Here is a 26,721-nt window from a genome sequence, read left to right as displayed (position 1 = left end):
AAGATCGCTCAATACATTTAGAAACATCAAGTGCTTGAGCAAGTGTGGGATTCCTGCAAGCAAGTAACCGTTCCTGTATTTTCTTGTTGGAGCAATGAAACACATTTTGGTCACGTAAATATAGACCCATGATCATACTAAATTTGCACTTGGAAGCCAGAATACACAGACTGGATAAGTATTCCTCAATTGTGCCTTTCAATCATGATGTTTGGTTGATCAGAAAATCTTTTGTCTAACCTTTTGAGTGCTTCAGTGTATTCATCCCAAAGTATGAACTGTCCTGCAGGAGGGTCACACTCAGGAAGGTTATCGAAAATGTCTTGACCAGCATCACCAAGCAATCCAAATAGTAAAGCGTTTTTCCTTTCGTTAGAGTACTTCTTCCCATCAATAGCCACAATGTAGTTTCAAATGATCTGAACCATTGTCGCCACTTAACCACAAGCTTCCCATGATTTTAAAGAAAAGGTGCAATTTGCAAAGGATGCACCGAAGAAGCCATGTGACAAAAAAACAAAAAGCCAAATAAGAATTGAAAGCCTTTAAATAGTGAAGTCACCCGCCGTGAGAATAATACAAAGTGAATAATAAACTTTCACTGAGGAATGCAAGTTCCAGTAATATACACGAATAGCTGAAGAAGAGATATCCCAAAACAGTGATTAAAAACGCCCCAGAATCCTCCATAATACTAATGCTTGGAAAACGATGCAGTTAGCAACAATTTGTTGAATGTAAATGACCAAACAAGGATGGGGGCACGCATAGAAAGAGGACGTGGTTGCTAGGATACCGACTGACAATAAAAATCAAATGAGGAATGCCTGAACGTAAGAGCGTCAGTACTGATAAGAAAAAACAAGCATTTGCAATGCAGTCGGTCTCCCCTTTGGGACCTTATATGTGTTTAGCTATGCAACACATTAGCCTGGGTGCTGAAACATCTACTGTTCTTTAACATGGAGGGAAAGTAAGCATCAAACTGTGTAACACATGAGAGAAATATTGCCTTTCAGCTGGACATGGAATAGTCCAAAGCTCTGTTTTTATTATAAAATCAGGGCCTTCGGTGGTCATATCACAGAAAATACAAGATTTGAAAAAAGTATTATTGTGTACAACTGCTCGTGAAAGACAATTTCTATGGACTGGAATCTAGATAATGCTAAAGTGATTTTAGTATTTTACTGACCTCTGCTGGTCGTTTTCTGTCCAGAAAGTTAAATGGAGGCCTTTGCCAGAATTATTTTTAAAAAAGAAAGTCCCTCAGCAGAATCGAATTGTGGTATTTTACTGACCTCTACTGGTGGTTTTCTATCAAGACAGTTAAAAAGAAGCAGTTGAACAAAAAAAAGTCCCTAAGCAAAGCAAAAGCAGACAAGTCCTAGGCGGATCTCCAGAGCCCACAAAGTACATACACATATAAGTATATACTAAAGTATATACAAGAGGTCTTGAATGCTCGACCTAAACAGGGACTTAAAGGTGCAAGCTAGCGCCACTCGCGCACTTAATCGGGGCAGCTTCTGAAAAAAAGAATGGCTCCAAAAGCATAAAAACAATCGAGGAAAGAAGCTCCAGACTTTAGAAACAGGAAAATAATGATCCCTGATGCAGCACACAAGGCGAAGTTCGATTCCTCGGTGGACTGATGAGTTGATAATATTTGGGTTAGTTCCCAAAACTCATTGCTGAGTAATGATGCATTCCAAGAGGATAGAAAGACGCTTGTCCCAGCTGTGTCTTCACAATGTTTATTTAACATGCAAACATCGACCCCAGGAAGAGTCAGGAGAGCCGATGCAACTGTTGCCATCCAGATCAGCCGTCCAAGAAGGAATGCCAACCGAACAAACAGCACGCACCATGGCAACCAACCCCAACTGTGTTAATTCATAAGTACACAACAAAGTGAACATATCATAAGTAAACATTTCAAATAATATATAAATACAGCAGCACATTTAGACTACTTCTACCAGAAGAGCACTGGGCAAGTTTCCAATCTGAGATACGCGTTGGCAATCCAACCACACCTTCCTCACACGAGACCTCTGACTCCACAGATCACCCACTGTAGAGGCCGACTACATCACAATGGCAAAACATATCATCAAGACGAGTTGGATCTGGCCTGCAAGCGAATCCCTGGAAACATCTGGAGGGCAATCTAGATGATCGCCAGTGTTCCTAGGCCGGATGTATGTCGTTACAACGCATGCTTTTTCCACGCATGCCTTTACAACGCAGGTTTTACAACGCAAGTCGTTACAACGACTTGCGTTGGGGGCCGCTGGATAGTGAATAGTTTAATTTACTATTCCAACTCCAGTCCCCGTGGATAGTAGGGAAGGTTTTGGATAGTAAATTAAACTATTCCCTATCCTACAGCGCCCTCCAGCGCAAGTCGTTGTAACGACTTGCGTTGTAATTCCTGCGTTGTAAAGGTACTGCGTGTAAAAAGTTTCGTTGTAAAGGATGTTTCCCCCTAGGCCATTGAAATAGTAGACTAGGTAGTACACTGATGCCACTAACATTACATAACATGGGTAGGAAGTTAATTTAAAGGCAATACAGCCTTTTCAGGGATCTGCTTCTAATGAAAGAAAAAAGTGGTGATGTGCTGCAGCTATGCCACACACATTCAGATTGACTTACATCGAATAATGAGAATGGTAATAACATAGGGCCCGATTCTGAATTCTGAATTACTGACACAACATTCTGTTTCAGCAATTCTCATTGGTAACCCTTTCAACCAATCAGTGCAGCATAATGTGTTCCCACTATTTTGACTGTTTGCGAGCTGTCAGAAAAGGAGTGGGTAGCCGGCTCATCCTTGGGCGGTGTCTTCTAACCTGCTTTCAGAGTAGATTATTGTGCTGTTGCAAAATAAATTCTGCTCCATGTGTGGACCAAAAAGAGCAGATTTTTCCCATTTAGCATTTCGATAAGCTATTTTATAACACTAACATAACATAAAATAACATACCATGTGGCCTTGTATATCCTCAACAGGTTGCATTCACAACTTCCCTGTTTTCACATGCTACTATATGAAGCGTCATCATTGCAATTGTTGACCAGTCCTATTCACAGCTCAGCGGATGCCGTTAGATTTGATACTAAAAAGATACCCACCTTCTGTGGATTGCAGATCAGCAGAACCTGAGCTATGACTTCCGGGGGGAGTAATGGATTAAACGGGGGTAGCTCAGAGCTTGATGGTGGCTGCAACTTTATTCTCATCACCTGCGAAGGAAAAGTGGTAAAACATGACAAAATAATTACTCTAGGTACATATGAGCAGAGGATAGTATTGCGGCAACTCGTAGGACGCGAGAAAGGAATCTTGAAGTGTTGCCACAGAGGGATGATCACCAGGTAGAGAACACTGACTGTGAGCTCATTCAATACTGTTTCGTCTCTGGGTGCAATAACCCTTGACTTCCTCAGGGCTGGAAAATCAAAATATATATGTCCTACAAATCCATCTTATAATCACAAATGCCTTAATTGGCATAGTGCTTGTGTGATACGTGTGCTCCCCATTACGCGAGTCACCAAAGAGGACCATAAGAAATTATAAATTCAAAACATAAATAAAAAAAGGCGTAAAAGGCAAAATGCTGATAGGAAAATATACATTGTAAAAAAACACACATTCTAGCCCTGATGAAGTCGAGGGTTATTGCACCCAGAGACGAAACATGTGTTGGCTGGTGTGGCTGGTGTTTGAAGATTCACCAATGAAAGAAAAGACTGTATAAATTGACGACTGTCGGATTGACTTTGTGGACTTACAGTATTGCATGTGCTCAGAGTCGCTGTTCTACTTATGTTCTAATAAGAGATGTAGGCTGACATCCCTCCTCTAGAGCACTGCAGTAATTTTACATTTATAAGTACATTTTCATACACTGTGTTCTCTGTGCACCCTAATTCCCTTATTCAACCTTTTTGGATTTAATGATCACCAGGTAATTCAAAGGTTGTATTGCTAGAGGTGCAAAGAGCCTCTAGGGGCACTGGCTGAATACTGCAAGCACAGTTCTGATCATTGCCAGTGGTGTTCCTAAGGGACACTGCTAGAGCTGAAAATTTGAGTGTTTGAATAATGTCCAGGAAGTGGCAGTGAAGTTTAGAGATCCCTGGTGGTGGTCTGCAGGGGGATGTTATGTGTGGTTTCTCCTGAAGGTGAATAAGAGGATTGTAGGAAGTACTCATGGATAACTGCTACACTGAGCGCGAATTTGTATCTGAGCTTGAGGTATTAAAAGGGTAATTTCTGGAGGGGTTATCTGGGTATTGTGTGGAAAAACTGCATCGTGGAGCACTGCTATAAGGTATTACCGATTCAAAGAGTAGGTTACCTCTCCAAGATTCTACACAGACACTATAAGATCTAACCTATCTACACCACAAGTTTCTGAATGCAATGAGCTCTCATGAGCACTACCATCTTCAAAATGTGGGTCTCATTGAAGGAGCAGTGTAAGAGGTTAACATAACAGGTCACTGCTGGAGTGAGGCAAGGGTACGGCCCAACGCTCACAATTGGATTATTGGAGGATATAGGTGTACCCTGGTCATATATGAAGGAATGCCTGCGGTTCGGTAGGGGAGGGAAGGGGATGGAAAAGTTTGTATCAGTATTTAAAGGAAAGATTAGATGACTGTGCCAATTGGAGAGTACACACACATATTTTATAGATGGGTTTAAGACAATCTCAGGGACCATTTATTAAGTGTTATGAGGATGTAGTCACAGATGGCACTATGTTAGTGTAAATAAAATTGGCTCGGAGCATGTCTCAAAATAGTAAGGTCAGAAGGGGTGAACCACCAACCAATACACCTTTTTCAAGATGAATGAGACTCAGGTACCTTGATAGCAAGGAAGGTCTTTGGAGACTCTGCTTAGATTCTGGTGGGTATTCTTGTATTGATGCTACCATTTCCCAATTTTGCTATTTTGCTATAGGCTCTTTGACTTACTAGTGATTTCTGCTGGTTGGATGTCGGCGGCAAAAACTCCATTGCTGTTCCAGGATCCCTGGTTTGATGACGCTGAACATCCTGTGATTCTGGGCAAATCACTTAATCTCCCTGTGCCTAACAAAAATTAATGTGTCCTCATGCAATGCAACTGGTGCTATGTAAAGCGCTCTGATACCCGATTCGGGTCAAGTTCGCGCTATATAAAATCCTGTAAAAAAAAACTAAAAAAAACTTGCTATTCTCTTGGAAAGAAGAGATATTGGGTAGAATAGCCCGCCCACCTTGCTCTTCTCCAGTTGGTTGGGTCTTTGCTCACCAGACCTGCTCTCCTCCTCAGGTTGTTGTTGATTCATGAAACCTTGTGAAGAGAGATTTGGTTCCTCTCATTTGTTTCGCGTCCTCCAAGGTGCTGTTTATGATTTCTACAAGAAGCTCTGATTTCACATATCATTTCCAATTAGCGTTACCTGGAAGCTCTTGTGTGCCCAATGTTTCCCAAAATCCTTCCTGCTTTGGTGAAGGATTCTGTGTACCAGAAACCTTCCCCATAGCAGGAAAAAGAACTAGGGTATTTTCCTTTTAGGTTTTCCTCTCTCTTTTTCTTGCTCTCTAGAAGAATGCACTGCTCACTCCTTTAATGATATACAGATGTCTTTTTGGACAAGAACGGGTAGGATTGCAAAGTGTTTTCTGAATCAGGCATGAGTATTTCTTTTGTACTTTTCTGGAATTACCCATGGTATCCAATCTTGGGGAGTGCTCTACATCTGCTTTCCTGTCTCTAGATTCGCAATCTCAGTTGCATTCTCAATTTTACACTACTTTGCACTTCAAGGTGCTAGGGACACTCATTTTCATAGATGACGCACCTCAAGCCGGGTCTGGCCCACTGCTTTTGCCAGTTCAGTTTTGTCTCTGATTTATTAGACAATACAAAATGAGACCCAATCCAATGGCGTACGCATATATCAGTGACTCAAGGGGGGTCCAAAAAGTCCTACTCCCCACTACTCTCTTATCCACATTATAAAGAGGTAATGCACTGTACTCCGCCGTGTTTAAAATACCTGTTCTCCTGGGCAACACAACAGAACACCCACTCAAAATGAACCAAAATATAATGGTTCACAATAGTCCACACCAGACATTGGACCTTACTCTAAATAGAGGAAAAAATGTGCGAGAAGCAAATGACCCCTCACGGAAACACCACCATCGGGGTAACTGGTATGCAATTTCCAGACAGGCCCCTGTCTCATCATCGGTGGTCACTTGCTTCTCAAAGGAAAATAAAAAATATGCTGGTCACTTTATATGTTGTTTGATTTTTTCAGCAGATTTTTTCTGCACTTCACTTTGTCACTTTATATGTTGTTTGTTTTGGACACTTCTTTCCTTTCATCTTATTTTCCTTTGAGAAGCAAGTGACCACCGATGATGAGACAGGGGCCTGTCTGGAAATTGCATACCAGTTACCCCGATGGTGGTGTTTCCGTGAGGGGTCATTTGCTTCTCGCACATTTTTTCCTCTATTTAGAGTAAGGTCCAATGTCTGGTGTGGACTATTGTGAACCATTATATTTTGGTTTCAATTTGAGTGGGTGTTCTGTTGTGTTGCCCAGGAGAACAGGTATTTTAAACACGGCGGAGTACAGTGCATTACCTCTTTATAATGTGGATAAGAGAGTAGTGGGGAGTAGGACTTTTTGGACCCCCCTTGAGTCACTGATATATGCGTACGCCATTGGATTGGGTCTCATTTTGTATTGTTGATTGTGAGTGGAGGGCGACCCTTTCCGTATTCCCTCTGAGCTCCTATATTGTTTGATCTGATTTATTAGAGTCAATTATGCTGTAATTAAAGCAAGGGAGTAGGGAGACTTCATTTCTCCCCCTCTTTCCAGTTAGCTGCTCCCCTTTTATAATTAGACTAAGAAAAGACCACCTGGTGTGTTTCCTGTAGTTTTTAGTTGTCTTATATTCTTCTATTGTTTGTTAGGATGAGCAGATGTGTCCACTCCAAATTCTGACATCTGTGGTCTCACCCACCTCACTGTTTGCCCGGGTCAGCTTACCTTGTCTGAGCACGTCAGCCCACGGCTGAGACCTCAATCTGCGGGGGCTCTTTCGAACACTGGTGCTACTGTGCTTCCTTGATTTGGGCCGAGTCGGTGTTTTGATGCACTTTTGCCCACAATTTTCACGGATAGACTCAATTTATAGAAAACAAGTTAATATTCTGTTGATGCTGCCCAGCAGTGGCACTGATCATTCTCAATGCGCCTCAGTGTGGATGGAGATTTACAGTAGGACGTGCAGCACTCTCTCAAGTTAACTCATAATGTTGGTCAAAATGGTGTTCGAAGGATAGCCCCTGTAGCTCTCTCCTTATTCAAGGACATGTCTTCTATGTGGATTATGGTGACCTGATGAGGTGTTTCCTGCCTCCTGGGACTGAGAGAAACTGATTTCCACTATTCAACACCTTCTTAAGAGGCCTCATAGCTGAGATTATCTCTCCCACTCTGAAACAATATCAGAGGGCCGCCTCCTTTGTAGTGGTCACCAGTGGCGCCTTGATCCCTCCAGAACCTACATGGACAGATGGCTTGGGACTAAACCCTCAGTGTGAACGACAGTCTCCGTTGCTTGGGGTTGTCATGGGGACTATGGCCAGAGAGTAGTAAGGGGCTTTTTCTGCAGCGGTGCAGAAGGGTCATTGTTATATGGAAGCAGCGGTGTAATAATAAGGCTGGAGGTGTGGGCTAGGTACACTGAGGCATTGACACTGGCAATGTTGGAGAGGTGAGAAGGGTATTCTGGGTCATGTGGGCAAGGGAGCTGAGTACTCAGTGGAGTCACTGATGATGGGTGGTTGCGACAAATACTCAAGAGTGTCACTGAAGGATGGCTGTTGTGGATGTTTAGCTGTCGCTGTTGGGAGTGTTTTTTGGATTTCTGGGGTTACTGCTGGAGGGGTGTGGAGGGATGCAGAAGAGTACTCAGTGACTGCAGGGGGCAAATACTCACAGGAGTCATTACCGGCGAGCGCACTGGGGAACTGTTATTGGGGTGTGGCACATGCTGTGTGGTCACTGCAGGACACAGGAATCAAAAACTTATATAAGTTACTGATGACAAGCAATTTGGGGGTCACTGCAGGAGTGGAATGGCAGGATACTCTGAGGTCAAGTCTGGTGGGCTGCAGGGGATGGAATAGATATTCAGGGATCACTGCTGATGGGGTGTGGTGGATTTGCATTGGGTCATTGCTGGAGGGCTGTGAGAGATACCCATATGGTCACTAAGGGTGGGGGTGTGGCATAGTGTGACTGCTGAAGGGCTGTAGAGGATAAATATTTTGTCACTCTTGGAGGGATTCAGGAGGGGCATTTGAGGACCCGCACTGGAGGGCTGCGAAGAATATTCATAAAGGCCAATGCTGGAGTGGTCATGAAGGCGCTCTGAAGTCACTGCTGAGGCTGACACAGATACTTTATGCATCACTGCTAAAGATTTGTTGCAGATACTCATGGGTTACTACTGGACTTAGGGCCGCTACTGGCTCGAGCGGGGTGGCAGATGCGCACTGGCACTATTCGTTGCCGAGGTGCAGGAGAGTCGTATGGAGTCGCTGCTGGAGGAGTTTTAGAGATATTCACATGAGTCACGGCGGGAGCACCTCAAGATAACGTGGGTCAATGCATGCGCTTGATAACTGCAATCACTTATTAACAAATGGCATTCAGTGCTACCTTTTCCAGAGCGGAGAACACTCTACATTACAGCCCCCACTCCACCCTGGATGCTCACCTTAGGAACTGCAGCCTGGAACATGATGTGCTGGGTAGGTTCTGGTGCCGTACTCAGTATGGAGAGTACTAAAACAGTCACATCGGGTCGCTCAGGGGCTGTCTCTGAAGACACATGTAACATGACCTTCAGGCCATTGTGATCGTACACCGTGACCGGGACAATGCTACCTGTAGAAGAAAAAACACGCAACATGAGAAGCAGTGGGACCATCTCCTCCATGATGAGGGCAGAAGAGAATAGGTGTAGACACCAACCCATGACAATGACTACCGCCTCTGCATCATCCTGCCACATACTATTGCCTCTGTCATCATCCCAGCACCTACTACTGCCTCTGCCATCATCCCAGCACATACTACTGCCGCTGCCATCATCCCAGCACATACTACCGCCTCTGCCATCATCCCAGCACATACTACTGCCGCTGCCATCATCTCAGCACCTACTACTGCCTCTGCCATCATCCCAGCACATACTACTGCCGCTGCCATCATCCCAGCACATACTACCGCCTCTGTCATCATCCCAGCACATACTACTGCCGCTGCCATCATCCCAGCACATACTACCGCCTCTGCCATCATCCCAGCACATACTACTGCCGCTGCCATCATCCCAGCACATACTACCGCCTCTGTCATCATCCCAGCACATACTACTGCCTCTGCCATCATCCTGGCACATACTACTGCCTCTGCCATCATCCCAGCACATACTACTGCCGCTGCCATCATCCCAGCACATACTACCGCCTCTGCCATCATCCCAGCACATACTACTGCCTCTGCTATCATCCTAGCACATACTACTGCCTCTGCCATCATCCTGGCACATACTTCTGCCTCTGACATCATCCTGGCACATACTACTGCCTCTGCCATCATCCCGGCACATACTACTGCCTCTGCTTCATCCCGGCTCATACTACTGCCTCTGTCATCATCCTGGCACATACTACTGCCTCTGCCATCATCCCAGCACATACTACTGCCGCTGCCATCATCCCAGCACATACTACCGCCTCTGTCATCATCCCAGCACATACTACTGCCTCTGCCATCATCCTGGCACATACTACTGCCTCTGCCATCATCCCAGCACATACTACCGCCTCTGCCATCATCCCAGCACATACTACCGCCTCTGTCATCATCCCAGCACATACTACTGCCTCTGCCATCATCCCAGCACATACTACTGCCTCTGCCATCATCCTGGCACATACTACTGCCTCTGCCATCATCCTGGCACATACTACTGCCGCTGCCATCATCCCAGCACATACTACCGCCTCTGCCATCATCCCAGCACATACTACTGCCTCTGCCATCATCCTGGCACATACTACTGCCTCTGCCATCATCCTGGCACATACTTCTGCCTCTGACATCATCCTGGCACATACTACTGCTTCTGCCATCATCCCGGCACATACTACTGCCTCTGCCTCATCCCGGCTCATACTACTGCCTCTGTCATCATCCTGGCACATACTACTGCCTCTGCCATCATCCTGGCACATGCTACTGCCTCTGACATCATCCTGGCACATACTACTGCTTCTGCCATCATCCCGGCACATACTACTGCCTCTGCTTCATCCCGGCTCATACTACTGCCTCTGTCATCATCCTGGCACATACTACTGCCTCTGCCATCATCCTGGCACATGCTACTGCCTCTGCCATCATCCTGGCACATACTACTGCCTCTGCCATGATCCTGGCACATACTACTGCCTCTGTCATCATCCCAGCACATACTACTACCTCTGCCATCATCCTGGCACATACTACTGCATCTGCCATCATCCTGGCACATACTACTGCCTCTGCCATCATCCCGGCACATACTACTGCCTCTGCTTCATCCCGGCACATACTACTGCCTCTGTCATCATCCTGGCACATACTATTGCCTCTGCCATCATCCTGGCACATACTACTGCCTCTGCATCATCCTGGCACATACTACTGCCTCTGCCATCATCCTGGCACATACTACTGCCTCAGACAACATCCTGGCACATACTACTGCCTCTGCCATCATCCCGGCACATACTACTGCATCTGCCATCATCCTGGCACATACTACTGCCTCTGCCATCATCCTGGCACATACTACTGCCTCTGCCATCATCCTGGCAAATACTACTGCCTCTGTCATCATCCCAGCACATACTACTGCCTCTGCCATCATCCTGGCACATACTACTGCATCTGCCGTCATCCCAGCACATACTACTGCCTCTGCCATCATCCTGGCACATACTACTGCCTCTGTCATCATCCCAGCACATACTACTGCCTCTGCCATCATCCTGGCACATACTACTGCATCTGTCATCATCCCAGCACATACTACTGCCTCTGCATCATCCTGGCACATACTACTGCCTCTGCCATCATCCTGGCACATACTACTGCCTCTGTCATCATCCCAGCACATACTACTGCCTCTGCCATCATCCCACCACATACTACTGCATCTGCCATCATCCTGGCACATACTACAGCATCTGTTATCATCCCAGCACATACTACTGCCTCTGCCATCATCCCAGCACATACTACTGCCTCTGTCATCATCCCAGCACATACTACTGCCTCTGCCATCATCCTGGCACATACTACTGCATCTGCCATCATCCTGGCACATACTACTGCATCTGTTATCATCCCAGCACATACTACTGCCTCTGCCATCATCCTGGCACATACTACTGCATCTGTTATCATCCCAGCACATACTACTGCATCTGCCATCATCCTGGCACATACTACTGCCTCTGCCATCATCCTGGCACATACTACTGCCTCTGCCATCATCCTGGCACATACTACTGCCTCTGCCATCAGTTGTGTGTAGGCCACTAAAACCCTGGCACTCTCAACAGCATTTGTTTTCCATTTAAACAAATGGACTGGATAATGTTTTGCTATTAAAAAAGGGTTAACTGTGTTGTTCTTAGTTGCCTGAACCTTGCTTCTCTACGTAAAGGTACAGGAGGACGGTGCATGTCGACTTTTGTGTTCCGCTCTCTTGCACCAATAGAAAGGGGAGAGAACTCAGTGTTATTCTGGTGATTAATGGTTCCAGTTATTGCAGAACCAAAATCAAAAGGCCTTGCAGTGTTATGTGGCAGAACATTTTCTAGAGCAAATATCCCAAGAATTGAGATTTTGCTTAGTAAGTGGACTTTGTACCCATTCCAAACTTAACACTGGTCAGAAAGGGAGCAACACCGGAAGTAGGCTGGCTTACTTCCTTCAAGTCCTTGTCTTCTATAATGTTTTCTATTTATTGTATGTATATATAGAATTACAGATGGGTAGTCTCAGCCGCGGTCGTGCAGGTAACAGCGGTGGGGAAGTGGGGCCAGGTAAGGGGGATTTCGAGGGACGATGCAGAGGGAAATTTAAATAAATACCGACCCACTGCTGTTATCTGCATGGACTGCGGCTGGGTAGTCCTCAGCAACTGGGTTGGTTTCCATCAATTGGTTCCAGGTGTTTTCATAGACAATCCGAGTAAAGCTCTACAGTGTCTCCTGGAACACAAATGTGGCAAACAGCCCTTAGTAGATAGGTAGCCATCTGCAGCTTTAGGTTGAAAATGCTGCTCTCTCCCACAGAGTCCTTCCTTTCATTAGCTGACTCCAAAAGAACCAGCAATTCAGTGTTCTGTGGACCTCCACCCAACCCTCAATAGGTCTGGCCTTGGCAAGTGTGCCTTTTTTGAAATTATTGTATTTTTTGCTAACATATGTAATATGCGAACCAATTGCCAAACATATCAAAATAAAGGAGTGGGACAACAGCCCTAGCATTGATGTGCACTCCTTTTCAGATGGCTGTGCACATGTGATCAGGAGAAAAATGCTGTCACTCTCTGTAATCCATGGTTTATGATGTGGTGAGTGGAAGCAAAATGTGAATGGAGGTTGAACAGAGCAATGGGCAAATGAAGTGACTGCAAGACCTTGAATTAATGCATGCTTGAAAGTATTGTTATTATGATTTTTTACATAACATGAGGCTGGCGAGATGGCCAAAGCTGTCAATAGGTTATACCTAAAAAAGACTGCCATCCTGCCACTGTCCCCTACCTACATCCGGGATTTCTTCCCACTACTTTCAAGAGCATGCTGCTGCTTCTCCCAGAGCGAAAACGAGTCTGCAGCAGACATGGTGGGTTCATCAGCCGCCCTGTCAGGGTCACAGGTCATTAGTTGACTTGGCAGAGATCTGCAACATCCGTTGGAAGGAGGCCTGGAAGGTGGTGAGAGGTAATGCGACTGCTTCCTGCAGAGACATACAGACCCCAGGCAGACAGGGGATGACGGAGAGGCCACCGTTCAACACTCACCATACCACCATTATGGCTTATTCAACACTCGCCATACACCAATATGGCTCAGTCAACACTCGCCATACCACCAGTATGGGTCAGTCAACACTCACCATACCACCAACATGGCTCAGTCAACACTAGCCACACCACCAATATGGTTCAGTCAACCCTCACCATAACTCCAATATGGCTCAGTCAACACTCGCCATAACTCCAATATGGCTCAGTCAACCCTCACCATACCACCAATATGGCTCAGTCAACACTCTTCACCAGTATGGCTCAGTCAGCACTCGCCATATCACCAATATGGCTCAGTCAACACTCGCCATACCACCAATATGGCTCAGTCAACACTCGCCATACCACCAATATGGCTGATTCAACACTCGCCATACCACCAATATGGCTGATTCAACACTTGCCATACCACCAATATGGCTGATTCAACACTCGCCATATCACCAATATGGCTGATTCAACACTCGCCATATCACCAATATGGCTCAGTCAACACTTGCCATACCGCCAGCTCACTTAAGGCTCTGGAGATCCGTATGACTCAGGGCGGGGGAGGGGAGGGTCTTTGAAAGATTGACACTATGCCACATTCAAGAACTGGAATGCCACAACAGTAAACAACCAATTGGCTGTTCACAGTTGTGATGTTTCTGAAGTGATTAATTAAGAAAAAGATTATTTGTTTCCAATCATGGCTATGACTAGGAGCCCAAAGCAACAAATGTATTCATGGACTTGCCGCTTCCAGTTTCTACTCTTCGATTTTTGTTTACATTCCGTTTCTTTATTTGATCTCTTCAAATTAGCCTGCTTGTTCCTTGTCCCAGTTCATCTCCCCACCTGCATGATGAATGCGGTTTTCATTGTTTTTTTTAAATTTGTTTATCTAAATTCACAATGTTGTTTCTCTTCTTGTATTTCATTCATGATATGTCTTGTATCAACTACTTCTTGAGTAGTTGGTTTGGCGAAAGAGCTACATAAATACAGATTATAAATATGGAAATGTATTTATAAGGGGCAATGTATGAACGCTTCAATGACACCGTAATGAATCTTGCCTTACATCCTAAAGTTTGCAACACTTGCTGGTCTGTGCATTACTTCCTGAGCTAAGATGATAATAAAAGACACCTCACTTAGGTAATATTTCTACTCCCTCGTTGCACTTCTGCATGATTGGAACAAAACAGGATCTCACTTACTAGGTCGGATGGACTCTAACGGGATGAAGAGGCTGTCCAGGGAGGCACCGAGGGAGGTAGGCGAAGGCAGTGCAGGTACCGGCACCTGTTGACGAGGTCCATTTGGAGTTCCCTCACAAGAAGCGTTCTTTTCACAATGGGGCTGCATCTCCATATTGGGACCAGGCAGGTCAAGTGGGGACAGTCTATCCCCGGGAAATTGTCTAAAAAACAGAAAAATGCAAGGTAAAAATGAGAAATTAAAAAGACTCATGAGTTTGCCTGAAAACTACTTTTATCTCCCGCGTTCGCACACATCCATGTCATAGTCAGTGTATTGTTCCGATGAGGATTCCAGGCACTTCTCATAAGGAATAAATGCACTTCATGGGATCTTACCAACATACTCATACTTTCAAGAAAGATAACAGCTACTTAAGTATAAAAAGTTTCCCACCTTAGTTATGGATTCACTTGGCATGCGATTCAGTTGTTGGTAGGAAATGTGCAAATTGTTTTCCACAAATACTTTTCATGGCAGGTAACAAAGTGCATGTGTTTAAGAAGATCCCAATATGACGTGGGCCCTTCAATCTTGTCATCTGTGGCACTAAGTAAACCCTCATTGCAGATCGGGAATGGGATATTGCACTTTTTGATTGAAACTTTTAGCTGTTCTGTGGCTCTGCTGATGTTTTTATTGCTAATTATTTTTGTAGTCACAGCACATCCTCACTGACAACAGCTGATTCCCTGTACCTATTTTCTAAAGAGTGGATCACGAACACCTATGTTTTTCAAGCTCTCAAATGTCATTCAGAGGAAAGGCCAAATACATGGCATTACAGGGACCCAGATCAGATATGTACACATATACATTCATGTTCCATGAACAAAGAGCTTGCGCAGACCCAGCTTAAGTTAGTCAGCACATATATTCCAGTTGTTTTTTTCTCAACCCTCTACCTTGACCAAGGCACTGTCCTCATTGACGTCATGAAGACTGAAGAGATAAAAAGGCTCTGAATGTGCCATAAACTTTAAGTTTAAGTAAGATTATGTCCTCAAAAATGGCAAGTTCCCTGAAACGAAGCAGCGCATCAAAGAGCTATCTAAGACATAGTTTACTTAGTGTAATGCTCATACCCTACATGTTAGAAATCAGTTCCTCACTTGGATAGAATGTTGCTTCAGTGTCTGTGGCTTTCTGTGGGCTTCAGTATGTTGTCCAAGATGTTGGGAAAGTGTCCTCTTGTAAACATGGTAGAACAAACTAACAGTGGGATGTAAGCACCAAAGCAAACACAAGGAGATGATGGACGGAACGCTAAAACTTTTCAGACACTCACCCCCGGTCACAGATCTGGGTTGAATCCATTGTTGTTCTTTAGCGCACTTTGCCACCCCAGTTCAGACCCAGCTATATGCAAATCAGTCTTGACCCTGTGCCTCATGAGAACAGTCCAGCCCGAACTGCCAAGCCAGGTCTTCCCTGGACCGGAAACAAGCATCCTGGGACCGATTTCGGGCTAACAGCCCTCATCAGCCAGGCTCGCTTGAATCCAGTGGCAACGTGAGCAAGGGACCCACGTCTAGGCATACCCTGCCAACTTAGGGCGAACAAAGCAAACACAAGGAGAAGATGGATGGAGCGCTGAAACTTTTCAGACACTCACCCCCAGTCACAGATGTAAGGACCAGCCTGAAACAGTAGTGGCCTGCTGACATGTGATGGTACAAGTTGTGAGTTTCCGACCGACTCAGAAACATTTCCGACCAACCGATTATGATGGTAGGTAACCGTTCTGTCTGTCCAATTTGGTACAGACCGGCATTCGGAGACTCCGAGTTGGTCGGAGCAGAATCGTGCAGGTCTCCGGACCGCGTTTCCGACTGATGTATTACGATGTCGGATTCAGACAGCCTTTCCGACTTGGTTTGTCTAACACAGATCGGCTGTTGGACACTGACTTTGGGGGCCCATAGCTGGCCCCCCTTCACCCTGAGGCCTCCGGTTGGGACCCGTGGGGGTACCCATGGAACCCCTCTTTGCAACCATGCACAGTGTGGCAGGCACCATGGAGTGCCTGCCACAGGAGCACGGTTTTCGGCAACCACCCCTTTCTTCAAAGGGAGCCTGTGTTGTTGGTCGCAACACAGGCTCCTATTGAAGTCAACGGGAGTCAGACCGAACGGTGTTCAGAAACATCGTAATCGGTTGGTTGGACACCGCGAACATGAGTCGGTCGGAAAGGAATCCTGACAAGGAGTCGGTCAGAATGCTTAATGACCGACATCGTAATGAGGCCCTAAGTCACCCATTGTTCAAAAACTAGTGATACTACCCCCTGTTCATGCAGTCAGTGCGGATGATAGCAAATGCCAGCCTCTGTACACTCCAGTTCAGAGTTGAGCAGTTAGTCTCTTTTCATATCAGCTTGGGTTTAAATGTTGTAATAATGCCCTCTGTTTGCACCCTCCATAATAGTTGTAAAAAGACTCTCTGATTTGCAAGTCCTTTGCTCCAGCCCTGCGTCTCATAGAGGGTTATGCAAGTCCTTGCCTTCAGGCATGGTTCCCCTTGTTGTAATAATACTCTCTGTTTATACAAGTGCTTCACTGCTGCACAGGTTGTGGTAGCTGTACTAATACTCTCTATTTATGTAAGCCCTTCACTCCTACCCTGGGTGTGGTGGCTGTACTAATACGTGCTGGTTATGTAAGTCTTTCACTTCTACCCTGGTTCTTATAGTTTTAATAATACTCTGTTTATTCAAGTCTGCTTTACCGGAAAATATAGCTCCTTTATTGATGCAATCCTCGAATTTTCTTCTTCTTGGTGATCTTAATATCCATTTTAACAACACACTCTGTCCTATCTGTACACACCTTCTTCAAGATTTGGCCGCTCTTAATCTACATCTTCACAACACTGGCCCTACACATAAAGCAGGTAATCTACTTGATCCCATCTTTTCAAACCTTGATGTCCTCACCTGCCTCCCCTCCAAACCCATTACCTGGTCCGACCACTACATTGTAGAATTTAACATCCTGACTACTGCTGTTGTCGGTCCACCAGTTTACATCCAGACCCTCAGACCGAATAGAAACTGGAAAAAACTCAATCTGCAACAACTGAATCGCCACCTCGCTATAACCCGACCCTCTTTACCCAATAATATCACTACCAAAGATGAAAATTGAATTAGCACATGGCTCTCTTCAGCCATTGACATCTGTCTTCCGGCCCGAAATGGAAAACAAAACTTTACTCACCCCCCTGCCCCTTGGTTTAACGACCAACTTAAATGCGCTAAATCCAAGTGCAAGAAACTTGAACGCAGATGGAGAACTGAGTATTCCCCCAATGATAAAGAAATTTATAAAACAGAACTCCGATATTACCACTCCCTGTGCAAAAATGCTAGAGCTAATTATGTAAACACCTCTATTCTATCTGCTCAAAACCGTCCAAAAGCTCTTTTTAGAGCAGTCCAAGAACTTTCTGGACAATCTAATCTGCCAAAAGCTCCCTGTTTGGACACAGATCAATGCAATACACTTGCTGACTTTTTCAGAGAGAAAATAGACCGCATTTATGCCGGTTTTGATGCCCCCCCACGAGTATTGGACAATCCCCTCAGTACAGACCCTGATACCATCGTCCCCCTGGACACTATTACTCCTGCCCATCACACTTCCATTGACAAATGGGACCCAATCTCGTTAGAACTCTTTTTTAAACTCATGGCTAAAATCAAATCTGGCTCCCCACTTGATGCCATGCCCCCTCAAATTCTAAGCACCCTAGACACTCCTGCTTTTTCACCCATTCTAGCCCTCCTGAACGCATCCTTGTCGGAAGCCACCGTTCCTGCAGCTTGGAAACACGCTATGGTGGTTCCCCTTCTTAGAAAAACTAATGCTGATCCCAATAACCCTTCCAATTTTCGACCCATATCTCTACTCCCCTGCCTGTCCAAGGTATTAGAAAAACACATCAATTTCTGCCTTTCCTCTCATATTGAGGACACAAAATTCCTGCACCCATCCCAGTCTGGCTTCAGGGCTGGATTCTCCACTGAATCCACCCTTTTAGGTGTCACAGAGACTATTAGACAGCAGGTGGACAGAGGGGAGACGGTGGCGCTTATCCTGTTGGACTTGAGCGCTGCGTTTGACACCGTCTCCCATGACATCCTCCTTTCCACCCTAAAGGCTGCTGGTATCCACGGCACGGCTTTAGCCTGGATCGCTAGTTTTCTGTCCGCACGCACCTTTCAGGTCTTTTCCTCCACTTCTGCCTCCACTGCCCTCCCGTCCCCACACGGTGTTCCCCAGGGCTCTATTTTAAGCCCCCTTTTCTTTAATATTTATGTCAGTCCTCTTGCTTCTTTGGCAGAACAATCTGGTCTCTCTATATTTTCATACGCGGACGACACCCAAATCATTTTTTCTCTCTCCTCAAATAAACACGCCTCCACTTCATCCCTCCGATCTGGGCTCATTAATATTGCCAACTGGATGCAGACCAACAAATTAAAATTAAACGGTGACAAAACCGAACTCCTTTTATTCGGTCCTGACACCTCTCTCTGGGGCCCTAAGCACTGGCCTCAGCAAATGGGTCCCCTGCCGATTCCATCCACCAAGGCTCGCAACCTGGGAGTTACATTTGATAACCAACTGTCCATGAAGCAGCATGCTGTGAAAGTCTCAGCCACCTGTACTAACATCATGCGGTGGCTGAGAAAAATAGCATGGATGCTTCCGCCAGACACCCAAAGAACTGTGGTCCAGGCTTTAGTAACCTCCAGGTTAGATTACGGCAACGTACTCCTCCTTGGGGCTAGCAAGGAGGTTGTACGCAAACTACAGGTGGTGCAAAACATGGCAGCTCGTCTGCTCTGCAACCTGCCTAGAACTGCCTCTGCTACTGCTTCCCTGCGCAGCCTTCACTGGCTGCGCATCGAATCAAGAGCAAAATTCAAAGCCCTCTGCTATATGCACCGGATCAAAACAGGCAACTCCCCTCCCTACCTCTCCAGTCTAGTTCACCCGTACTGTCCAGTTCGTACCCTCAGATCCTCCTCTCTTGGCACCTTCTCCGTGCCCCGTTTCAAACGCACCAGAGCTGGTGGTCGCTCCTTTTCTTATCTGGCGCCATCACTCTGGAATACACTCCCCATCTCGTTGCGTTTTGAATCTTGCTACCTGAAATTCAGGAAAGGCCTGAAAACCTGGCTTTTCTCTGTCTAAATTGTCTCCCACCTGTGTCTCTCTGCCTCTTTTTCTCTGTTAGCGCCGGGAAACCCTAGGGTATCTGTGCGCTTTACAAACTCAAATATAATAATAATAATAATAAGTCCTTGACTCCAGGCTTGGTTTTCCTAATTCTAACAATACTCTCTGTTTATGCAAGTACTCCACTCCTGCACCGGTTGTGGTAGCTGTACTAATACTTTCTGTTTTTGCAAGTCCTTCACTTCTATCCCAGGTGTGGCTTTTGTACTAATACGGGCTGTTTATAAAAGTCCTTCACTCTTACCCTGTGTCTCATAGTTGTAATAATACTCTGTTTATTCAAGTCCTTGACTCCAGCCCTTCGGCTCACGGTTGCGTAAACAATCTATATTCACTGCAGCTCAATGTATTGCACCTGTAATGTATTCTACAAGTCACAGTTGGCTTCTGTATGTCATTACTAGCATCTCCTCAAGCATCTTTAAGCCTCCTTTAGTTGAAATGGTGCTAGCGCAAAGTCTTCTCTTATTAATATACCGTAACATCAGAATCTCTTGGCGCTGATGCTTTCTCTTAACAAAAAAGCCATGTCACTTTTATAAACATACGTTTGTATTTGTGTAAACCTATGTCTCACCTGAGCTCAGAGTGGGATGAAGGGGACAGAGGTGGTTTTAGGGAAGGCGAGGTTCCAAAATCCAATACTGAGCCTAGGTCCTGGTCACCGCTGCCCCCAAGGGGCCTTCCCCCTCCAGTGGTTTGGATTCGAGGAGAGTTTTGGGCACTTGGGAACCCATTCTGCATCGCGAGCTGGAAAACAATGAATGCTTTGAAATGAAAAGATGTGAGGAGTCAGTACAATTCTAAAGCACAGAAATCAGGTGGGAGGAGTAGGCAAGGGCAGTGGATAAGCCCTACTATCAACATAGGTCAGGAACAGAAGATCCATAAACCCAACCTCTCACCTTAGAGGAGGAGGATGAACAAGAAAACCAGGGAGATAAGACCCAGGGGTTCCCGCGTTTGTGCTCACGTTTCATCAGGCTTTAACCCCCCTAAAGATGGCTTCCAAAAGTTCATACAGCTTCCCCCGTAGTCAGGGCGGAGCGACAGCTTCTGTTCCTCAAATGGGCTGTCTACCCAGTGGTGCTTACTATGTCCCTATTGGCCTAACCATATGATCTGGGTCCCAGTGAGGTCTGTGTGCAGCAAGGTCGACCCAACAGCATGGATAGAGGACTTGCATAAAATATCAAATTCTGAATCTTACGCACCATGCAGGAGCCGCACAGAGTTTGAGGCCACGCAAGAAGTGCTATAACGCCATCCAGGGAGACTATATACAAGCGGTTTTCCAGAGGACCATTTTATATGGAAGGACTAGGCAAAAAGAACAAAAAGCTCCCTGGTATCCCAGATGCAACATATCTGACAGTAAGCACCAGGCCATGTTGGACACAACAGGGGACACAGGAAGCAACGGTCTATGGAGGAAATAACAGGCGATACAGATGCAATAGGCCATACAGGAAATAACAGGCGATACAGATGCAATAGGCCATACAGGACATATCAGGCAATGCAGGAAGTACAAAGCCGTATGGTGAGCAGCAACCAATAGAACAAACACCACTATGAAATCACCAGGCCATACAAGAAACACAAAGGCTTATAGAAGCACTAGGTCTTTTCAGAAGCACTAGATTAGTGCAAGGCCATTCAGGAATCACCATTCCATACAATGAGCACCAATCCATGCAAGAATAGATGCCACATGACCAGGCCAGACAGAAATACTAGGCTATCCAGAAGCATTGGTAAATACAAAAGCACCAGGCCATATATTAAGTTTGTTTGGTAAGCTTTAACCCTGGACAGCACCCCAGAAATAACTTACATTCATCTCAGTTTCTTTGTGGATTTTCCACGAGCAGTCCTTTCTACTGTCGTTCCTATACATTATTCTATGTTAGAGTAAAATATCAATTAAAAATATTGTGTTGCAATAATTGTATGGTCAAATTATTTTCACTACAAAAATGTGGGGGGGCAAAACATTTCGAGGGTCAACGTATGTTTTTTCAAAATGTTCATTAATATCGAAGTTTAAATTATAGAGTACAATAATATCGTTTTTATTATACTGTTTTAGTTTACTATATTAAGTTTTTATTTTTGATTGATATTGTTTGTAAATTAATTTTACATTATTTTTAAATAATATTATAGTAAGGGATATTTTTTTCGGGTTGTTAGGTTTACTGTACAGGAAGTGTCGGGCAGAATGTGCCAGGTTACACAGGAAGCAACAGTCATAAATTGTCATAATGCAGTTACAAATTCTCAAAGCAACCTGCCCAGTTACCCTCCCGCCTGAAGTTGGGTAGCCCTTTTGTCTTGGAATATGAAGACGTCAAGGGGTTAGCACTGATCCTCTCACACATCAGCCAAGCCAGAGTATTCCTGCAAAAAGGATGGCCCAGTCCTTGTTAGTATCTCGGTTCCCAGGGGCTCTTCCGGGTAAGATGAGTAGTGGGTCCAGGGTTGCTTTCTACTGCTAGGTTGTAGGCCAGTGCGGCCCAATAGACATAATAGTCGGTGGAGTGTTCTACCACTATACGGTGGTCGAAATAGCGACACATAGAAATACTGACTCAACAATATCAACTTTCAATATATCATCAAGGTAAGTAGATGTGGAGTTAAAAAGAATACATCTACACTTAGCTACATATACTAACCTTGACAATAAAATGGTAGTTGATGTTGTGGACGAAATGTTTGTGAGGTTGATAATTTGTCCACCATGTAGTGATACACAACCCCTTCTCGATCAGTAAAACATTTGAGTACATTTGATTGCAAGTCAATGCATATGGTATAAGTATATACAGCATCCAATTGACTGGTCCATAATATTGCACCAAGTAAACCCTGCAAACATCGAAGCGTTGAAGCATGCTATGTTGCTATAGCAGCCTTCACTACCAGGCAGCAGTCTCCAGAACCTACAGGAATTTTACCCCTGGCTTATGTGCCTTTTCTGAACTTAGTATTTGTGTTTGGCCTGACAAATGGCTTGAAATGAGTCATTTGTCACCACCGCCTCACCTGTGCAGGTCCAGTGTCAGGGGATGTCATCCGGAAGGTCGGTGAGTCTTTCAGCTCTACGAAGAAAGAGTAAGACATGAAAAGATAGCCCTCCTACCAGCCTACGAGTAACCCCCACCTATCACTGGGCCCCCATTAGCCCAAAGTCGATGAATATCTTAGAAATATGAGAGACTAAGGTTCCCCTCTAATTTCATTTAAATACTTTATTTCCACCAAAGGCCATAAAAGTTTCATAGTGATACAATCGTTCATAAAATAATCTAAAAGACATCCAACCGTACATTGTATAGTCTCGATGAGGTCAGGAGTTTTAAATAAAATAATTTAAAACAATGTAAGACAATGTAAGCTGGTCACCATAACATTCCATTGTTACCCCCTCCCCCCCCCCAGTGAGTTCTCTTATAAAATTAAATACACTTCTTATAATACAATAAAAGGGAGAAGTGTCTGGTTATTTTATACAATTCAAAGATGTTTTCGCAATCGTAAGTGTATTAGTTCTTGGCGCATCACAGCTTTAGCCCCACTTTTTTCCTTATCAATCTCACTTTAAACAGATCCCTCTCATATTCTGCCCCTCCATTTTGTGTTATATATCTGGCTTCTACCTTCAGAGAGGACAAATAAGCACTCTTCTCACCACAAACATTGATTATACAACACATGCAAGTGGTGTGCAAATCAGCTATAAAATCAATTGTATAGTATTAAGAACACAGATGAGGGTGACAAGGATTTTAAGAAACATGGCACAGAACAAGATGAGATTCATAGTTGAACATGACAAGTTGTGATCACATGTCCTTCTCTTTTACCATTCTCAAAATACTGAAGACCATGCCACTCAATTACAACCCACTTAAAAGCCTCCATTGAGCCCCTATGCAAACAAGAATGACGTTCAAGATCATCACAACATGATGCCTACTAGAAACCGGTCACCAAATACTGTCAAAGTGAGAGAAAAAGGTACCAATTCTCCCACCCACTACAGTCCACTCTTCTGAAGACAGCCTGTTGTCTGGCCCAACACCATTACAAGCGATAGGGTGACACCTTTTGCAGTAATATGTTTGGAAGAAAGGGGCCCCTGCCTTATGAGATAAACCCTAGCAGGGAAACAATATTTAAGAAAAGGGGAGCACAAATGCACCGGGTTATGTGCCTATTTCAAAGGAGTGAAGAAAGACGTTGAACTAATGCATCAATTGACACTATATGTGTTCCTGATATATTCTAGTATTTTATTTATTATTATTTCATCTTTTTTATAGAATTTTTTTTAGCTAATAAGGAATATATACAGACATGGTGCTTGTATATGTGACATAAATATTATGAATAGGTAATACAAAAAGTGGTATCAAAGAATCAAAACAGTTCATAAAATACAGAAGCACATTCCCATTCAACGCGTTTCGGCGTGAGCCTTCTTCAGGAAGTCTGTATTTCTTACACAATAACGTTTACTGTAGTAGGGTTCAATGGTGATGACTATACTCTGAGGGTATATGTCGAATATGAATTACACCATGACTCTCGAGTGTGTCGCATTATAACTTGTAGGAAAAAATTCCTAGTGGTGTCTTTATAATAAACAGAGGGATTACGAGGGTCAGTTGATAGGTAAGAAATTCTTACCTATCAATTGACCCTCGTTGATTCTTTGATACCACTTTTTGTATTACCTATTCATAATATTTATGTCACATATACAAGCACCATGTCTGTATATATTCCTTATTAGCTAAAAAAAATCTATAAAAAAGATGAAATAATAATAAATAAAATATTAGAATATATCAGGAACACATATAGTGTCAATTGATTCATTAGTACAACGTCTTTCTTCACTCCTTTGAAATAGGCACATAACCTGGTGCATTTGTGCTCCCCTTTTCTTAAACCTTTTGCAGTAATGCCACCCTATCTCTGGAACAACCTACCCATGAACACACGCACACTGGCTCCTCAGAGGCAAACTAAAAGCTACCTTTTCTAACATTCAATTCAGACTCTACGGAAAACAAATACACACAGCCACATGAACAGACTGTAAACTGAATGCGATATGTATCCTACATGGAAATGCCAGACAATTACAACCTAAGAGAGCCTTATAACTGCATGTCTACAATTAAGATGGATCACTGTAACCATGAGCTTAAGACCCAACCCTACTTGGAAGCTTGGTCTACAGGTGGACCTCACAGCCTCTCTCTGAAGCTGCTAGAAGCAACTTAGGTTTGCAGTGAGCCACATACAAACCAATGAACATGAATGTAAACAGGCTCATTGAGAATTCTAGACATCTGCTGCAGGTTCAACAGCCGCTGTCATTAAACACGGGTTTCAGGTCAAGAAGTGGACCCGGGCTTTCACACAAACCCAGATTGTATGGTTGGGCCTTCGGGGAATGAAATGGGGCAACTTAATGTCCAAGCTTGATCAGCACATTGCACTAAGGGGCGGCCCCCCAATGTCCTCATCATCCACTTGGGAGGGAATGACCTGGTCACACTTGGGAGAAGGGCCCTGATTCAGGTCATGCAGAAGGACTTGGTAGCTGTGAGCAACAGGTTAGGAGCTGCTGAGCTTCTCTGGTCAGAAATTGTCCCACGTAAAGAATGGAGGGGAGCTAGATCTCCAGCAGCGATAGAGCATTCCCGCAGGAGGGTCAACAGGTCCATGCAGAAGTTCATGGAAATGAGAGGCCTGGGTTTCATTAGGCATGCACTCATACAAGAAAAGACCGAAGGGTACTTCAATAGGGATGGGGTGCACTTGTCTGGTTTAGGGATGGATATGTTCCTCCTGGATGTTCAAGAGGCACTATCAGCAGCAGGTTGTAAGTAGCGGAGTGGGTGGGGGGGCTCTGTCATCGACGGGGCCTCCCCCAGAGCTGTGGCGGAGTACAGGGCGATCTGGAGGCAGACGGGTACAGTAAGGGTACATCTGCGGCAGAATGGTACAGTAAGGGTACCTCTGCATGGCACAGTAAGGGTGTCAGAGCCAAGGACCAGGAGCCACAGGAGGTTCCTGGAAACCGCGACGGCGCCCCGTTAGTCCTTCGGGCGGTCGGGGGGCCTGAACCGACCGGGGGTGTGCCGCACCGCTCCGCCCTGACAGGGGGGGCGGGAGTATAACGAAGATGGCAATGTGCTACACCGTCAGAGCATCAACTCACCGTGCAAAACGGCTCTTTAGGCATGCGGGTCAGCGAGGGGCTGCCTGCTTTGGATCACCCGTAAGATGACCCACCTAATCGTCATACGTTGTTGTATGAAAATAAACCTGCAACAGTTCTTTCCCATAACCACGTGTCCAGAGTATCATTTGGGTTGGGATTGTGTGGTGTGTGAACAGGCGGGAGCGGATGACGGTGTGGGTACTATGAACTTAAGACCCAACACTACTTGGAAGCTTGGTCTACAGGTGGACCTCACAGCCTCTCTCTGAAGCTCCTAGAAGCAACTTAGGTTTGCAGTGAGCCACATACAAACCAATGAACATGAATGTAAACAGGCTCATTGAGAATTCTAGGCATCTGCTGCAGGTTCAACAGCTGCTGTCATTAAACACGGGTTTCAGGTCATTGTGTTTCTCACTTGGATGGGATCGACATAATTGCAGAACAGTAGGAATGCAAGGCTCACCTAAGGAGAGGAGCTCTTCCTCCAGGACACAGATGGAGGGCATGCTTACGAGTGCCGGGGCTGCTGTCCGCTGTCCTACCTCCTCCATGCCATCCAGCGAGGAGAAATCGATCAATCTGTAGCTCCGGGTAACTTCTGGGCCGCCATTTTCTGTGCAAATAAGGAAATTAAGTTACTATCCACAAAAACAATTCACACATCCCATTTGTGTCTTTCTGGGCACTAGAAGCTCCTGAACAAGACAGCACATAGTCTACACAGAAGGCAGGAATGTGGCAGTGACATGGATAGGTGTAGACAAAGGCATGGAGACGGGGTGCATT

At 45.0% G+C, this 26,721-nt stretch overlaps 1 protein-coding gene across 4 annotated transcripts in view; it reads right to left on the bottom strand.

Annotated features, from left to right (window-relative positions):
* GGA2 (golgi associated, gamma adaptin ear containing, ARF binding protein 2) overlaps window positions 1-26,721 on the bottom strand; it is a 73,161-nt gene that overhangs the window by 6,829 nt on the left and 39,611 nt on the right. For all 4 annotated transcript variants that reach the window (XM_086940440.1, XM_086940438.1, XM_086940439.1 and 1 more), the window contains exons 11-16: window positions 26,399-26,548; window positions 22,737-22,792; window positions 20,263-20,435; window positions 14,400-14,602; window positions 8,818-8,987; window positions 3,145-3,255 (exon numbers count right to left, since the gene is read on the bottom strand). In XM_086940440.1, the coding sequence (XP_086796566.1) occupies window positions 3,145-3,255; window positions 8,818-8,987; window positions 14,400-14,602; window positions 20,263-20,435; window positions 22,737-22,792; window positions 26,399-26,548 (863 nt within the window). The remainder of the gene's footprint in view (window positions 1-3,144; window positions 3,256-8,817; window positions 8,988-14,399; window positions 14,603-20,262; window positions 20,436-22,736; window positions 22,793-26,398; window positions 26,549-26,721) is intronic.

This window comes from Lissotriton vulgaris, chromosome 10, assembly GCF_964263255.1.
Source record: "Lissotriton vulgaris chromosome 10, aLisVul1.2, whole genome shotgun sequence".
In the NCBI taxonomy this organism is placed as follows: Eukaryota; Metazoa; Chordata; class Amphibia; order Caudata; family Salamandridae; genus Lissotriton; species Lissotriton vulgaris.
Note: the sequence above shows the minus strand (reverse complement) of the source record. Positions and strands in the feature narration are given on the sequence as shown.